At 42.3% G+C, this 18,735-nt stretch overlaps 1 protein-coding gene across 4 annotated transcripts in view; it reads right to left on the bottom strand.

Moving 5' to 3' along the window:
- The window catches only part of VCL (vinculin), a 233,391-nt gene that overhangs the window by 30,538 nt on the left and 184,118 nt on the right, over nucleotides 1-18,735 (bottom strand). For all 4 annotated transcript variants that reach the window (XM_030203202.1, XM_030203205.1, XM_030203204.1 and 1 more), the window contains 5 exons: nucleotides 18,172-18,321; nucleotides 17,567-17,675; nucleotides 16,726-17,028; nucleotides 11,783-11,907; nucleotides 9,993-10,178 (listed from right to left, as the gene is read on the bottom strand). In XM_030203202.1, coding sequence (XP_030059062.1) covers nucleotides 9,993-10,178; nucleotides 11,783-11,907; nucleotides 16,726-17,028; nucleotides 17,567-17,675; nucleotides 18,172-18,321 — 873 coding nt within the window. The remainder of the gene's footprint in view (nucleotides 1-9,992; nucleotides 10,179-11,782; nucleotides 11,908-16,725; nucleotides 17,029-17,566; nucleotides 17,676-18,171; nucleotides 18,322-18,735) is intronic.

Raw genomic sequence — 18,735 nt, 5'->3', positions numbered from 1 at the left:
GTCAACATTGAACTTCATCTGCCACTTGCACGCCCAATCTCCCAGTCTCGCAAGGTCCTCCTGTAATCGTTCACATTCCTCCTGCGACTTGACGACCCTGAATAATTTTGTGTCATCGGCGAATTTAATTACCTCACTAGTTATTCCCATCTCTAGGTCATTTATAAATACATTAAAAAGCAACGGACCCAGCACAGACCCCTGCGGGACCCCACTAACTACCCTCCTCCACTGAGAATACTGTCCACGCAATCCTACTCTCTGCTTCCTATCTTTCAACCAGTTCTTAATCCATAATAATACCCTACCTCCGATTCCATGACTCTGCAATTTCTTCAGGAGTCTTTCGTGCGGCACTTTGTCAAACGCCTTCTGAAAATCCAGATATACAATATCAACCGGCTCCCCATTGTCCACATGTTTGCTTACCCCCTCAAAAAATGCATTAGATTGGTGAGGCAAGACTTCCCTTCACTAAATCCGTGCTGACTTTGTCTCATCAGTCCATGTTTTTGTATATGCTCTGCAATTTTATTCTTAATAATAGCCTCCACCATCTTGCCCGGCACCGACGTCAGACTCACCGGTCTATAATTTCCCGGATCTCCTCTGGAACCCTTCTTAAAAATCGGAGTAACATTGGCTACCCTCCAGTCTTCCGGTACTACACTCGATTTTAGGGACAGATTGCATATTTCTAACAGTAGCTCCGCAAGTTCATTTTTTAGTTCTATTAATACTCTGGGATGAATACCATCAGGTCCCGGTGATTTACTACTCTTCAGCTTGCTGAACTGACCCATTACATCCTCCAAGGTTACAGAGAATTCGTTTAGTTTCTCCGACTCCCCCGCTTCAAATATTCTTTCCGGCACCGGTGTCCCCCCCAAATCCTCCTCGGTGAAGACCGAAGCAAAGAATTCATTTAATTTCTCCGCTACGGCTTTGTCCTCCCTGATCGCCCCTTTAACACCATTTTCGTCCAGTGGCCCAACCGACTCTTTGGCTGGTTTCCTGCTTTTAATGTATCTAAAAAAATTTTTACTATGTATTTTTGCTTCCAACGCTAATTTCTTCTCAAAGTCCTTTTTTGCCCTCCTTATCTCCGCTTTGCATTTGGCTTGGCATTCCTTATGATCTATCCTGTTACTTTCAGTTGGTTCTCTTCTCCACTTTCTGAAGGATTGTTTTTTGGCTCTAATGACTTCCTTTATCTTACTGTTTAGCCACGCCGGCTGACGTTTAGTCTTTTTTCCCTTTTTTCTAATACGTGGAATATATTTGTCCTGAACCTCCAGGATGGTGTTTTTAAACAGCATCCACGCCTGACGCAAGTTTTTTACTCTGCGAGCTGCTCCTTTCAGTCTTTTTTTCACCATTTTTCTCATTTTGTCGTAATCACCTTTTCTATAGTTAAACGCTAGCGTACTTGATTTCCTAGTTTCACTTCCTTCAATGCCAATATCAAAACCGATCATATTATGATCACTGTTGTCAAGCGGCCCTCGTACCGTTACCCCCTGCACTAGATCATGAGCACCACTAAGGACTAAGTCTAGTATTTTTCCTTCTCTTGTCGGCTCCTGAACTAGCTGTTCCATGAAGCTGTCCTTGATTTCATCAAGAAATCTTATGTCCCTTGCGTGTACAGATGTTACATTAACCCAGTCTATATGCGGGTAATTGAAATCCCCCATTATTATTGTGTTGCCCAGTTTGTTTGCGTCCCTGATTTCCTTTAACATTTCCGCATCCGTCTGTTCGTCCTGGCCAGGCGGACGGTAGTACACTCCTATCACTATCCTTTTCCCCTTTGCACATGGAATTTCAATCCACAGTGATTCCAAGGAGTGTTTTGTTTCCTGCAGAATTTTCAATCTATTTGATTCAAGGCTCTCGTTAATATACAATGCTACCCCTCCACCAATCCGATTCACCCTATCACTACGATATAATTTGTACCCCGGTATGACAGTGTCCCACTGGTTATCCTCCTTCCACCAGGTCTCAGAGATGCCTATTATATCTAATTTTTCATTTAGTGCAATATATTCTAACTCCCCCATCTTATTTCTTAGGCTCCTGGCATTCGCATATAGACATTTCAAACTATGTTTGTTGTTCCTAAGTACATCATGCTTAGTACTTGACAGTATTAATTGGCAATCTTTTGTCTGATTTTTATTGTTATTTAAGGATACCCGATCTACTACAATCTCTTTTGCAACCTCACTATCAGGATACTCTATCTTCCCTGTTATGGTGATATCTTTGAAAGATACCTTATCCCGAACCATGCTCTTTTGAGCGACTGTCGGCCTTCCCCCCATTTCTAGTTTAAAAGCTGCTCTATCTCCTTCTTAAACGCCGATGCCAGCAGCCTGGTCCCACTCTGGTTAAGATGGAGCCCATCCTTTCGGAATAGGCTCCCCCTTCCCCAGAATGTTGCCCAGTTCCTAACAAATCTAAAGCCCTCCTCCCTGCACCATCGTCTCATCCACGCATTGAGACTCTGGAGCTCTGCCTGTCTCTTGGGCCCTGCGCGTGGCACAGGTAGCATTTCAGAAAATGCTACCCTGGAGGATCTGGATTTCAGCTTTCTACCTAAGAGCCTAAATTTTGCTTCCAGAACCTCTCTCCCACATTTTCCTATGTCATTAGTACCCACATGTACCAAGACAGCCGTCTCCTCCCCAGCACTATATAAAATCCTATCTAGGTGACGCGTGAGGTCCGCCACCTTCGCACCAGGCAGGCAAGTCACCAGGCGATCCTCACGTCCACCAGCCACCCAGCTATCTATATGCCTAATGATCGAATCACCAAGTACAACAGCTGTCCTAACCTTTCCCTCCCGGGCAATATTTGGAGATATATCCTCAGTGCGAAAGGATAGTACATCCCCTGGTGGGCAGGTCCTGGCTACAGGAGTACTTCCTACTTCACCAGGGTGATGCTCTCCTTCTAGGAGACCTCCCTCCTCCAAGGTAGCACAGGGGCTACCTGACTGGAGGTGGGACTTCTCTACAACATCCCTGTAGGTCTCCTCTATGTACCTCTCTGTCTCCCTCAGCTCCATCAAGTCTGCTACTCTAGCCTCAAGAGAACGGACACGTTCTCTGAGAGCTAGGAGCTCTTTGCATCGGGCACACACATATGACACCTCACCAATTGGGAGATAATCATACATGTGACACTCAATGCAAAAGACTGGATAGCACCCCTCTCGCTGCTGGACTGCTGACTCCATCTTAGTGTTTTTTGAGTTTTTCCGTAATTTAAAACTTGCTAAAGTATTAAGGATATCAGCCTATCACTAACTTACAGTTCCTCCTTTAAACCCCAATCTTCAAGTTCCGAAAGCACAAGCAAAATTTGTTCACTTACCAGAGAAATATCCTCTTCTCCCAGAGGCCCCGAGTGGATCGGAACGGACCTGGGAGTCACTCCGGTGAAGGCTCCGAGGATATGCAGATGAGCTGCAAGTCCTCCACGGCACCTGAAAAGGCAACCGGTGGGACAGCTGGGCACCTCTCAACCAAGAAAAGGCTTACCAGGGGTTAGGCCGAAGCCAGCATTCCTCCCCCTGAGGGTCACCTGATCTTGGCTAAGAAGTACCTGGTAGCTCTGGGTAGGTGGAGCGAAAGCCCTGGGTAACTGTGGCGAAGGCCCTGGGAAGGTCGGGGTGGATTTGGGAGTCACCCCGGATGCAGCTGTGAGGATATGCAGAACGCTGCAAGTCCTCCACAGCACCTGGTAGGAGCACTGTGCACCTTGAGCAGAGGCCCCGAGTGGATCGGAACGGACCTGGGAGTCACTCCGGTGAAGGCTCCGAGGATATGCAGATGAGCTGCAAGTCCTCCACGGCACCTGAAAAGGCAACCGGTGGGACAGCTGGGCACCTCTCAACCAAGAAAAGGCTTACCAGGGGTTAGGCCGAAGCCAGCATTCCTCCCCCTGAGGGTCACCTGATCTTGGCTAAGAAGTACTTGAGATACATAGCTAGGTTGGAAGTTTGGTACTTAATTCACTTTGACGATAAGGAAAGGGGTCCTTTAATTTCTAAATAGAATTCAGCAAGGTTTTTATTATTATTATTTTAGGGAACTGGGGGGGGGGGGGGGGGGTAGAAAAATTAACAGTTCAGGCCAAGAAGCTGTTGGAATTATCAGCCGTGATTTGCCTGTATGGGGAGTGTGACAAGGTAGTAGCTAGGGTTCGTCATAAGAGTGCGAGAAAAGCCTACTACACATCCCACAAGGCATTTTTTTTTGTTACATTTGTACCCTGCGCTTTCCCACTCATGGCAGACTCGAGGCGGCTTACATGGGGCAATGGAGGGTTAAGTGACTTGCCCAGAGTCACAAGGAGCTGCCTGTGCCTGAAGTGGGAATTGAACTCAGTTCTCCAGGACCAAAGTCCACCACCCTAACCACTAGGCCACTTCTCCACCAGCTCAAAACCCGTAGTGCTGCCTTAATGGAATAGGAGCCTGCACTTCAAAAGGCTTCCTCTAGAGGGTAGGGATCTAATAGAACAGCCCTTAGGAATAAGACTCCCCACCAAGGAGAAAGTAGTTGGGGGGGGGGAGAGCTACCCATTTTAGCAGCCAGGGGAGTTCTAGGGACATATGAAGAGGGTGGGGCGTGTCCATTTCCTGCCAAATGAAAGCATGCTGAGCTGAGTGAACAGCCCTAGTCCAGAGAAGGGGAGAGCACCCCAAAGAGAGAAGCCCTCACACAGAGAGAAAAGACCAGCCAGGAGTAGACAGGCTACCCAATCCGGGGCAAGAAGGGACCCCAAAGTAAGGAGCTGTGCCACGATCTTGTGTTTTGGGATATTGCCAGGAACTTGTAACCTGGATTGACCAGGTCTGTCCCAGTATGGCTATACTTATGAGACTCTGAAAAGGAAAGTGATTTGAGCACATGGAACCAGCAGAGGCCGGTGAGCCGGAGTGTAGAGGAAAGTCTCTTTTTTATACTAACCCTGAAAGGCACTGAGATAAGTCCCTAAATAATATTAGATTGTTTCGGGGTGGCAGCGCTTAAGGCTAGCCACAGTGTACTATTTTTCTCCTGTGGTAGCTATGGGTGGGCACTGTCCGTGGAACACTGCAAGGGAGGTGGCTGTCCCCAGCTCTGAAGGCAGAGATAGAAAAGGCCCAGAACCGGATATTTTTCTGTTGCTAATTTTTTTTGTTTGCAAAGAGTGGAAAGGTAAGGGGGGGGGGGACTTTAATAGCGCTAAGACATGTTTGTGCTAGATGCTGTTGGACTGTATAAACCCTTAAGAAGTCATGTAGGAGACATTTCAAGACTTGAGTACTGCCAGGTGAATCTGCTCCAGAATGATGTACCTGTGTTTTGTTGGAACATTAATGCACTGCCGGGGCAGTGAGAGGCTACAGGACTGTGTTGGTGGAAGGTATAGCTGGGAAAGGGGTCCATGTGGGTGACGTGTTGGAAGCCTCAGGTAGGATACTGCAGAACTAACCTAGTGGTTCATGAGAAGAATGTATTTTGTTATGGGAAACGGCAATAAAATGTATTTTAAGCACTGAGAAAAGTGACTTCTTCAAACTTGTGCTGGGGGAAATTAGGTGGAGTGGGACATTGGCCCAAGGGGCTCATCACAGGAGATAACAGTAGTCTCCTCAGATTAGGTAATCACATTAGCAGTGGATCGAAAAAGGCAGGCTATAATGTTGGTTGAGGGTAGAAATAGAGAGTGGCAATGTTATATGATGACTGGATAACTTGTTATCTTCACGTCCAGTGAGGAGATGGGTACTGACATGACTAAAGTGTACTGAGCAAGTCTTATTGTAAAACCTATTCTAATTTGCTTGTTCATGTTTGATGTATACTTTATATCTTTTATACATTTGTATATTAGAAATGTAAATAACATAAATGTCATAAAAGTAGGTATACAGCTTGCATTAATTTGTATAATCAACTGATGAGGGATAAAGTAGCACAGTGCTTTTGAATAGGGAATGCACCCATGTTGTTTTAGTTCTATTACCTAAATAACCCTCCTCAAAGAATGTCTTGTAACGGGACAGGATGATAGTTTTCAATCACACCAATTGACCTGGGTAAATCACTTTGGGGTCCTTTTATAAAGAGTGGCCTTAGGGTGTCCTCATGCAGGTCTTTCCTGTGCGCTAAGACCATTATCATCACAGCTGTAAAAATGGATTGTCTATTTTTCGTATTAATGGCCATATGCTAATGTTGCCATTAGCTCGTGGCCATTTTTAAAAATTAACATATGAGCACTTTCTGCCACCCAGTTTTTAGGCGGCAACGGCTCACATAGCTTTCTCACTAACTGGTTAGTATAGAATATCTACTCTCTGCTCCTGACACACCCCCACAAAGAAAAAAAATTTTTGAAATATTTTTTTGCACAGTTAGGGCTCCTTTTACTAAGCGGTGGTAAGCCCAATGCGAGCTTACCGCTTGCTATACAGGAAGTACCGCCGGGCTACCGCAGCAGCCTGGCAATACTTCTCACCCCTATAGTGCCATTATTTCAGGTGCTACAAAAATGTATTAATTTTTGTAGTGCCGGAGTGTACCAGGGGTAATCGGGCAGTAATGCACACTGCCTGGTTACCGCTGGGTTAACACGGGAGCCCTTACTGCCACCTCAATGGGTGATGGTGAGGGCTCCCCCCAGAAATGGCCGCGCTTGGTAAAAGGGGCCCTTAAGTGCATGCACATTTTAAAAGTTACTACAGGAAATTTGAGCACTTCCCACATTTTTAACTGAATTACATACCCATTATCACCTAACGCAGCTTAGAGAAGGACTCCCTTGAAAACCATCTTCATAAATCATAAGCATAAGGCTATACCACACTATAGCAGTGTGCCTAGCTGATAATGTTATCAGCTAAAAACTTTTCTAAAGCTACTCACTGAGAAATATAATACCAGGAAGAAGGGAGAGTATGTTTGTTTATTACAGAACTTGGTATACTGCCATAACGATTTACAAAATAAAAATGAACACCAATAGAAAGGAATGCCATATTAAAACAAGGGAGGAACCATTCACCTAAGAACAGGTCAAGGAGCCATGATTTTAGTTATCAGCTTCACCTTGTTATCTAGCTCTGTGAATAGGTCACAAAGTATATGGTTGATTTACAGGAAATATTTGTATAATTAAATATAAATGGTGGAGGATTTTTAAAAATTTTGTTTTAACTGAGTTTTGGGCAACTTGGCTAGCAGAGCTAAGACTACCAGCTTCAAATGTGCATTGAACACAACTCTCCAATTAGGTCCTCACTGGGGCATTATTGGAAATGCTTAAATAAATAAGATAATTTAACAGATAATAAAACAGTATATAAGGACCATTAGCCCATCTAAACTACCCAATGTCATTCCTGCACCAATGCCATAGACAATGGTCAATCTCGGGTTGCCCTCCCCCCAACTTCTTTACTGTCAACTGAAACAAGGTAAGAACACGTCTATGCTTATCAAAAATACTAAGAACAGATTTGTACTGCTTTTTATTATTTATACTTATGGCCCTATTTACTAAGGCGCACTAGCATTTTTAACGCACATACAATTAGCATGCGTGCTGACCATGTAGGTGCCTATAGGGATATTGCAGGTGTGTACATGGTTAACACACGTTAAAATGCTAGCATGCCTATAACGCAGCTTAGTAAACAGGCCTTTAGATTGTATTCTCTTTTGTATTTTTTACAATTACATATTTTACTTTTTGTTTGAACTTTTGTAAGCTGCCTCGGGCTGTTTGAAAAGGCAGAATGTCAAGTATGATAGATAAATACAAATTCAGCTTTCTGCTGTTCTTCATCCTTTCTGAAAAGTAGAAAGGCAAAGTGAATGCAATTTAACTACATCATTTAAGGTAGAAAAATTTCCATAAATGGCAACCTTTTCACAAGCCATAGCTGAAGATTAAATCATCTCCAGAATTAAACGTATATAACAAAAAGCCAAAAACAGCAGCTGGCAAAGCTGTGTTTTCTTAATGAAATGGAATGGATGAGGGCTGAAAAGGCAGGCACCCTTCCAAAGTAAGATAAAATATCGGGAACCTTCGTAAGAAGGACTCGCTAGAACCCTTGGGAGTGTGATAAGGCATGACCATATCAGTAATCTCTTCTGACTGATTGTAAACTGAAAGGAATACCATAGGGAGGTGTGGAGGTGGGATTGCATGGGTACTTGTTTCACTTACACTTGTATGAGGACTAGGGGGGGGAGGGAGTTCTAAAAACTTTTCTTTAAAAAAAATGGAAATCATATTGACACTGTATTACAAGCTCTTGTTGGTATAATGTACTGTTGAGACTCTTATGAGACAGTATTTGCCGTTATTCTTGTTCAGTGTTGCAATAAAAGAGTTCTAAAAATTTAAAAATAAAGCAAAAAAAAAAAAAAAATCACCATACACACACAACTTATGATACTCGGAACTAAAGAAAAACAAAACAATCACAATGAGCAACAAACCCTACCTATAACCTCAATTTCCTGCAGAAGATATTTCAAGAATCTGCAGCAACTGTATGGCATGTTTCAACAATTTGCATATGCTATTAAAAAGTATATATATAAAACATGTCATTTTCTGGTATTTATATTCCAAGTTTATTTGATTTTGTTTTTTTTAGGAGAAATAGATCTTAGTGATTGGTACTGGGGAAAGGGAGGATAATGAATAAGAGAAAAGATGTGGGGTATGACAAGGGATAGGAGGGATTTCAGAAAATAGAAATGGAGAAGCAGCTCAGGCAAAATGGGCAAAAGGATAGAGGATGGAATAATGGAGGGAGAGAGGAAAAGGAGATTCATGGAGTAGATGAAGAACAAAGGAAGGGAGGGTGATCAATCACAGAAGGGTAAAGGAGAGAGGGGGGATCCTATCAAAATGTACCATATAGAACCTCCCATCCTCTTGTTCAAACTCCAGAGCTCCTGTGATGGCTCCACCCTCCTCCCCCCAAGCAATTCACCGCCTCTACAATTTTCTTACTCACTCCTCACAGCTCCTCCAATCCCCTCACTCTTTTTTTTAGGCCTTTTCTCCCTTCATACTTTGTGTAATCTCCTCCCTCATCTCCCGTGGTCCTCTCATTCACCCTCTGCTTCCCAGGAACTAAGTCCTCTGTGTTAAGAAGCTCTTCCAGCCTCTTTGCTCAAGTCCTTTCTGCTTTTGGACCATAGCTGGGAGTGGAATCCATGTTCTCTGTGCTCAAAAGCCTCTCTAGCCTCTGAAAAGCAGAGGCCAGAGCTGGATAATGAGATCCAATCTCCTGTTTATATTCTGGAATGCCAATGATTGATTGTCAGTTTGCCAATCCTCCTGGCACCATCTCTAACCCCCCCCCCCCACACACACACTCAATTTATTTCCTCCCACTGCCACCTACCATCACAACTCCTTCCCAATTCCATCTTCATCTCAGCCCACACACTCTATCATGATGATTCCATGGGAAACAGCCAATTTTGTGGCAAGGGCCAAGATCTGAGGCCTCATTCATGACTATCACTATTACAATATGTTCTCAAAACTGGAGAACATTTTTCACCAAATTTATTAAATTTATATTATCCCATTTGAGGACTGCAATCCAATCATCAAATTGCCTATCAAATCCATGATTGTGATTGCCAGTCGTGACTATTTGCTACTATATCACAAAGCAATGACTGATGCAAGGACTTGGAATCATAACCAGAAAATCCTAAAAATCCAACACTATAAATCAAATTTCTCTCTTGTGTCCCATCTAAGTAAGGAAGGGAGGAAACAACGGTCTCAGTCTACCAGACATAATTCCTGATCCACTGCTTCAGAATTTAGTTATCAGCACACGTGAATCATGACTAACCCAAATAAATCTATCTATATTAGTAGGTTAAAGGGTTTCAAGCAGTAGACCAAGCTATGTATATGTATATTTGACAGTTTGTTCTTTTTACCTTGCTGGACCATTTTCGGGCTTCATCATGTAGCTGCCTTGCGGCTACCATCATAGGTTGGTTAACCATTTCTCCTGCCTTTTGTTCAGGGAACTCCTCATCTTTTTCCTCAGGGGGTGGGGGTCTGGGTGGAGGAACCTCACCCTCAGGCAGTGGCGGTTTAGGTGGTGCAGGTTCATCAGCTAGCTGAAAAACCACAAGGAACGAAACACACTTTATTCCAACTTGTTCTGAGAAATTTTACTTTGAGAATTACGACTTAGGAAAGGCTCTTTCTACTAATAGCTAAAGCATTACCAGTCAGGAATCACTAGCCTGGAGCATATTTGAAATTTGTCTACTGGAATTTTGTAGCTGCAGCATTAAAATTTATATTTACTAAAAGCATAAGAATGTTTTCAAAATCAAAGTAGAAAAAAGAAGGGGTTCACACCTTCCACAAATCCAACAAGGAAAACAAATGCAGAGTGGAAGAAAATCCAATCCAAGAAACCAGTCAGAACTCACAGAATGAGAACTCCAAATAAAGTTCTGACTGGTTTCTTGGATTGGATTTTCTTCCACTCTGCATTTGTTTTCAAAATCAAAGTGCCTAAAGCTAGCACTGCCCTCTGTATACATAAGTTGCCCTCAACTTTGGCTCAGGATGGCTATAATGTGTTCCATAAAAAAGTACAAAATTCTACCTGTATGTTCAGGTCATGGCCGGCAAGCAAGTATATTTTATGCCTGATTACTTCATTTGTCACATTCTCACATAGAAAAACAAGTTTATTGGTTCCATACACACTTTAAAAAAATGTAGGATAAAGGTCCGGCACTTTTTTCCCATCAGTACAAGTTCAACAGGAATTTTAAAATTAAAGGCATGAAGGGGGTGGATCCAGTGGTTCAACAATAGCATTATATACTGTTGAATAGGAGATATTAAACTAAGCCCCACATTAGGGTCTCAGTTGTCGGGGTTATAGTGAGCTGCGAGTACTGGTCCTCAAACTCTCAGGATATAAAAAGTTGGTTCTGTGGTAACCGGCATCTATGGGCCTGGATGGAGAGTGGGTTGGAGAGCCATCTCAGTGGAGGCTCCCTCTAAACTCCCTTAATCTCAGTAAATTAACATAGTAGCTGGTGTGCAGCGGGAAGCAAAAGTGAGCTCATGGATATCAATAATGATGGCTTACAATCCACCAGCTCATGGAATCAAAAAGATTAAATACTCAAAACAGGTCACAGATTTAGAGAGAATTACAAGTTCCAACCGGTTGCTGCTTGGCTCAAAAAAGTATCAGGTTTTTAATCACTTAAATTCTCTCCCCCCTAAACTTTTGTCCATTACTTTGTGCTCTCCCCCCCCCCCCCTCCGAAATCTCCCACTCATGTCCATTTTCTTCCTTCAGTAACTTAAGTGGAATTTCTTGGGGTTAGGATGCAGTCCTGGTCTCCAGCAGTATATCATTTTAGTGGACAGGGGAAATGGTAGCCATGACAGAATCTTGAGGATTAAGGCAACTGGATTTCCAGCAGTTGCCAATAAGTTCTCTTGGGAACCAGGATGGGCATTTGTTACCCAGCAGTCTGCTAAATTTGAAACGTTCATTAAACGTTTTCAACTTGAACTGTATTCAGGAAAAACTGCTTAGTCAGTACACACTTCAGATATAGCAACTTTAAAGGAGGATTGAGAGTTAACTGGTGTGAAAGAGTAGCACTGAATTAAAAATTCTGGAACCAAAACTACATAACATTTTTAGGCGACATCTATAAGGTAACACCAGCTACATCTCACTTACGTGAAGCTGATCAAGATCAGGTGGTGGTGGTGGGAAATCAGGCTCTTGAGGCTGGAAGGCTTCCCTGACTTTTGCCACAGCTCCCAGGATCCTGTATCCAGAATCCAAAAACCCTTTCTGAAGACCTAAATACAACACAACCATTCTTTATTTACAGAAAGGCAGAATAGACAAGTTTCTTTTTATGAGAAAGCTGACCCCTCTTCGTTACATATTTTGAACACGTTCATGCTTTTCTAATTGTTATGTAAGCCACATTGAACCTGAGTTTTACTCGGGCTAATACTGCTATTACACACACAGGATCATTTCTACTTGTCTCACATGACAGTTTATCAACATTTTTACAATGTTTTTAACAAAAATATCTTTTAACCAGGCTGAGATAATGAACAGTGCAATGATGAAGTCACAAACTAATAGAAAAATTTAGGCACTTACTAAGGTAGGCATAGAAAAGAGAAAAAACAAATGATCAGACTCGGAGGATCTTTAATTATTAATGCTATCTGCATCAGTCTATACGAGATAACATCAAATATACCAGGTCTGAACAATGCCCAAATTCATTTACCACCAAGATTGCTCAACTATAGCTGAATAGATTAAGGAATAGAAGATAACAGATTTATTCCTGCCCATACTGGAAAGACTAGTACAGTCTCATTTGCTATCACTAGAATTACATAACCTTCCGTAGTACTACTCACTATTTCTATAGCACTTCTAGATATGTGCAGTACTGTATTCACATACATAAAGAGTCCCTACTCTGTAGAGCTCATAAGCTATTCAAGACCAACAAACAGGACAAAGAAGAGAGTTAGGCAGTTCCATTTATAGTGAAAAAATAGTTCCATTTATCGTGAAAAAATAGTTATGGGTAGCAACAGGAGAAAAAGGGGGGGGGAGGTTAAGGTTCAAAAGCATCCTCAAGAAGATGGGCTTTTGGGTTGCAGTTGAAAAAGGTCATGAATCACCATCTCTGGAAGTCTATTCCAGGCATATGATGCAGCTAAGAAAGGACAGTCTGGCATTACACAGCAGAAGGGCACAAATAAGCTTGACTTAACCAATGAGTAAGGTTCCCAAGGAGAGTACAGAGTGATGAGAGGTAATATGGAACTGCTGGACGAATGCACTTGTAAGAAAAGTCTGAACCGTATGTGAAAACAAATAGGGAGCCAATAAAGTGAATTGATAAGATGGGTTATATGAGTGTAGCGACACTGGTAGAAAGTGTCTTGTGCAGCTGCATTCTGGACAGACTGACAGAGAAATACTTCAGCAGGAGATTTATGAGGAGCAGTTCACAATAGTCTTAAATAGGAGGTGGAGGGTTTTGGTAGAATATTCAGAAAGGAAAGGCTAGATTTTGGTGAAGTTCCTGAGAAAGAAACAGCAGGGTGAATATTCAAAGGAAGTTATATTTTTATCTAGGCCTGCACATTTAATACATTAATAATGCAATTAAGGAGGAAGTGATGTCATCCAGCAGATAGCAGCTTAGCCGACGAGCTCCTCCAAGCCCTGAGCAATAAGCTATCTTAGGTTAGTATGGAGCAGTGAGAATAGCTTTAGATGTCTGCAAGCAGTCAATGTCCGGGCACAAGGTGCGGATGGACTTGAAAGCCTTCGCTTATCAAGCACAGCGTGCATCGGAGCAGCGGCTGGTAAATATAGCTCCCCTATCTGTGTTATTTTAAGGGCAAAACACAGGTAAAGCAGAAATGGGCCCTTATAATAGTAGGTTATGCTTAAGAGTCTGTATGATGCAAAATGGCATATACTTTTATAGCAGGCATCCTCAGGGGAGGAGTCAGGGAGGAGTTTAGGCAGAGTTATGATTTAGGCGCTGTGGGCTAGATTCTATATATCACGTCTCAATTTCCACAAGGAAATCAAAGCATATTCTATAAAGTATGCTTTAATTTAGGTGTACTTTATAGAATACACTGAGTGCTGCTCCGCACGACTAAATTTAGTCGCAGTCAATTACACCAACTAAAACCTGGTGGAAATCCTGATGTGTAACTTAGGTGTGGAGCAGGTGTATGATATAACAATAGGCAGAGATTTTAGAAACGCCCATATCCCGCCCATTCCACTTGCATAACCACACCCGATTTTCAACTACATGACTTAGAATTTACGTGTACCACGTTACAGGATACACTTTGCGAGTTGTGCGCATAAATCTTAATGCCAGTTAGTGTTGATAATTGCTTGTTGATGTCGAATTAACAGCGCCAATTAGCTAGATAACCAATTAAGGGGCCCTTTTACTAAGCCACTGCAAAAAGTGGCCTGTGGCAGTGCGAGCGCCGGGCCAGTTTTTACCGTGTCCGGGAAAAAGGGGCCTTTTTTAAGGGGTTGTAAACAGACGTGCGACAAAATAAAAACCAGAGCGCATCCATTTTTGGCCTGAGATCTTACCCATAGATTTAGCAATAAGGTTTAGTGCTCTAACAAGGCTGTAGGCATGCAGCACACATCCACTGCCGTTTACAGTCAGGTAAGCGCCACACATTAGAAAATATTTTCTACCTCGTGTTTTCGGAACGTGCCAAATTCAGAATTACTGCCCGGGGCATGCGGTAGCCGGCCAGTAATGCCGATTTGATCATGCTGGATGCGCGTAGGTCCTTACATGCCTTTGTAAATGGGTCCCTAAGTTACACATATTGTTATAGAATACGCTTCAATTTCTGCGCAGAAATTAGGGTGCCATATAAGCATCCTCCTGCCCTATTACAAAAGTACTCTTGGCGTTGGTCTGAAAATCCCTTTAACCAACCCAACACTATCTGTATGATGGAGGGGTGGAGGGAGGGCAGAGCAGGGATATCAGGATGGCAGTGAGTTTCAGTAGCTATCTAGTTAATCTAGACAATTTAACCCTGCTGAGGAGCAGTAGCAGTTGACAACAGCCAATACATACTGTATATTGGTGCTGAACATACGTATTGAGCAATACTGTTGGTGTTTAAATTAAGCTTGTTTGCTGCTGCCACCACCATGGATAATGACCCCTCCTTACATGCCTTTGTAAATGGGTCCCTAAATTACACACATTGTTATAGAATACGCTTCAATTTCTGCGCAGAAATTAGGGTGCCATATAAGCATCCTCCTGCCCTATTACAAAAGTACTCTTGGCGTTGGTCTGAAAATCCCTTTAACCAACCCAACACTATCTGTATGATGGAGGGGTGGAGGGAGGGCAGAGCAGGGATATCAGGATGGCAGTGAGTTTCAGTAGCTATCTAGTTAATCTAGACAATTTAACCCTGCTGAGGAGCAGTAGCAGTTGACAACAGCCAATACATACTGTATATTGGTGCTGAACATACGTATTGAACAATACTGTTGGTGTTTAAATTAAGCTTGTTTGCTGCTGCCACCACCATGGATAATGAATGACCCCTCCAAACAGATTTTAACAGGGTGTTGGATTAAGTGTAGAGAAAGAGGTGATTACTAAAAATATCCTAAGCACGGAACAAGAGCAAAGCAAAATAGAGTGCTAGAGACAAGCAAAACTAAACCAAAACTTAAAAACAAGCACAAAAAAAAGGAAATCAATTTCAAACCCCAATTTACTTAACATTCTAGTATACAATCAGAACCAAACCTAAAACTTTTCAAATTCCAAAATAGGAAAGCCTAAACAGAGGCATCACCACTAATCTATGCAAGCCCAAATCATCCTGAACTTCCACAATAACCTGAGGGAACTTGTTTCAGATACTATTTATGAATACGTCCCTTGGGCTGAACCTGTATCTGAACTCAGACCACCAAAGTGAAATGCTAAACTGCTAATTTCACCTTCCTAAAGTGACTCTACCCTACAAGCCTCACCCTTTCTGTTTGAAAAAAAAAAAGGAATAGGGAACCCTAAGGAAGAGGTTCCCAGCATTGATGTCCTTCAACATTATTTCATCCTGAGCATACTGATTGCACCCACAGTGGACTCCATCAAGATTGTACAAGTGGAAAAGTGCAGGGCTCCAATGTAAAGCTGCCCTGTGATACTGTTAACAGCAGTTTACAAATACTTCAAAGTAAAGGAGAAATCGGCACACAGACAATACCTTTAAGGACAAAAAATTGGTCAGGACAAACCAGAATGATAGTACAATTGAAATAATACCTCACATTAACAAATATGGAGAATACAAGGAAGGTGGGAATTGAGACGGGAGGGAAGATTCATTATGTGCACTTACTCCAGCAAATATGCAAAGCTAGTGAACCAGATGGGAAAGGCTGTCAACAGGTTAACTTGTTGCTATCCGGTCATTTTCAGCAAAGATAACTGGTTAAGTGCCGCTGCAAATGACCAGTCAGCGTCGAAGTGCAAGCCAGTTATGTCGGGGGCGTTCTGGGGGTGGAGTTCAGTTAGCTCCCGATATTCAGAGCTAACCTGCTAGTGCTGGTGCATATAGAGGGTGGTCATGTCTTTATGAACTAACAAATGGCCGATTAGCTCCGAATATAGAGTTAACCAGGCATGTGCTAACCGTCTTTCAAAAAAAAAAAAAATAAAAAGATATATTAAATGTTGGCAACCGGATATGGCCTGACAATGAATGTCCGGGTTCAATGCTGGCAGCAGACATTAACAGTACTGCCCACAAAATATCGTTGGGGGGGGGGGGGACTGTACATTTGTCCTTTAGATTGTAAGCTCTCTGAGCAGGGACTGTCCTTCTATGTTAAATTGTACAGCGCTGCTTAACCCTAGTAGTGCTTTAGATATGTTAAATAGTAGTAAATAGTAATAGTAGTAGGGGGGACTGTGTCTCCAGCAGTTCAGTCTGCAAATTACTGTAAAGAGTAAACTATTTTGCAAGTAGCAGTTGGGAGGTGGTCACAGAGACTCTCCTTTCCGTCATCTTTTTCCTAGCTAAAGAGACTACACAGCTTATGATTCTCACCTGGGTCAGAGATGTTTCCTGCCACAGCTTTAGCATCCATCACCATGGGGGAGATAGTTTTGCTCAGTTCATCAGACGCAACCTTAACAGCCTCACGGAATTTAGGATCCTCAGAATTTTCTACCTCTTTTTTGGCTACTAACAGAATCCTGTTTGCACGTCGAGCAATACTTGTGGCACCAGCTACGAGCATCTGAGGCTGCATGTTGGCCATGGCGACTTTACACTTATCGATGTCTTTTTTAATGGCCTCCTCTGAAGCATCCAGCAGAGATTTGGTATCGATTGCTTCATCCACCAGTCCTAGGATAAGAAAACAGCGAGGAAGATACGTACCTAGGTTTAAGATGGCTCTGTGACGCACAGCAGACCTGATGTTATGTCTAGACTAGGTATTGACTTTCATACCTTTAAAAAGGGAAGATGTTTTCATCCACATTTGTTCATATCGTTACAGAAAATAAGTCATGAAAGATCATCCAAACTGATGAGATTATATCTAAATTTTCTATTCCTAGCTGTTTCTAAATTGTTAATTGAGGAGTTTATTTTCCAGCTAATTATGGAGTATTTTAATAATCAAGACAGCTCCACATTAGCACTTTCAGAGCTATGTTGATATTAGTAGTATTTTTTGAAAGCCCCATGTAGATGTATCCTAAATTTCAACATTACAGTCAATTGTCTGAATCACTAAAAATGTGAAAGTTTTCTTCAAATCCAAGATGATTGGGAATCTTGTGTAGCTGTCTGTAAGACCTCTTCTGTATTGAACCACATTCTCCCTGTTCATATGAGCTCTTCTTCAAAGCAAGGTATCTCAGTTTAAAAATTCTTATACCTGTCATTTTTTCTACATTATCGATCCATTGATTTTTCATTGTCTCAAAGTGCTCATAGGCAGCCTGGTTTCCTGGATTTCTCAGCAGAATTCGAGCAGCTGACACCACCTATCAATTTTAAAGGTACACATAAATATTACAAACTGATAACACTTGGGGACAAGTCATAGCTTCTGGTTTCCAGCAACAGACAGTGACTGGCTGAAGGACATGTTTGAACTGGACTCTAGTGGATCATAGTTCAGGTGCATCAGCCTCACACCTGCTACACAATGCTGCACACTGTAAAAGCAAAGGGGAAGGGTTTCAAGCTGTTAAATATTCATTAACCAGAAATACGTGGATCTTCTGGTTCAGTATTCATTAACATGGTAGAAAGCAACGACCAGGGCAGGGTCGGTCTGTTGGAAACCAGAAGGCTAAACATTGAACTAAGAAATTAGTAAAAAAATAAAGTGGCAGTCCTAGGCAGTGCTTTGCTATTACAAGTATGCTCTTTCAGAAAAAAAAAGCATAAGAAAAACAAAATAACCTTAGCAAGAGTTTGCTGGAGAAACATTCCTTTTGCCTTCATTATCCAAAGAGAAAGTGAAAGATTACGGACCTGTGGTGTAAGTTCTCTGGCAGTCTTCACAGTCGCTTGGATGCCCTCAACAGTGGTCTTGTTCGCTGTTCCAACAGCCGCTGCCTTCTCCGCAGTAGCACCCAGTCTAGCTGCATGATTTTCAAAGTTAGCAGCCCTTTCATCAAACACCTAAAGCAGGGTGTGAAAACAAACATTTAGCTCCTTCTGAAAGCAGGTATACAACAGCAGCCAGGTCGACCCTGTTCTAACATCTTCATGCCTCATAAATACAATCATTCTGTACTTCAAATTTGATATTTGTACTACACTTGGGGAGGGTTTTTGTAACATGAGCCAAACCTGAAATCATCATAGTAGATGACAGAGAAAGAGAATCTGATCCAACCAGTCTGCCCTGTTAGTCTATCCACACAGCGAAGGATATATTCCAGGTGCCAACTGAAGAGTTTGACTGTGTGTAAGATCTCTTTATTCAGGATAATCTTGTCTTGCTCATTTCACCATCTTGGTTAAAAGAGCACACACAATACCCACTTTGTTTCCTACAGCATCCACCTTTTCCATACCTGAACACAATAACGC

Source organism: Microcaecilia unicolor, chromosome 5 (genome assembly GCF_901765095.1).
Source record: "Microcaecilia unicolor chromosome 5, aMicUni1.1, whole genome shotgun sequence".
NCBI classification, from domain to species: Eukaryota; Metazoa; Chordata; class Amphibia; order Gymnophiona; family Siphonopidae; genus Microcaecilia; species Microcaecilia unicolor.
Note: the sequence above shows the minus strand (reverse complement) of the source record. Positions and strands in the feature narration are given on the sequence as shown.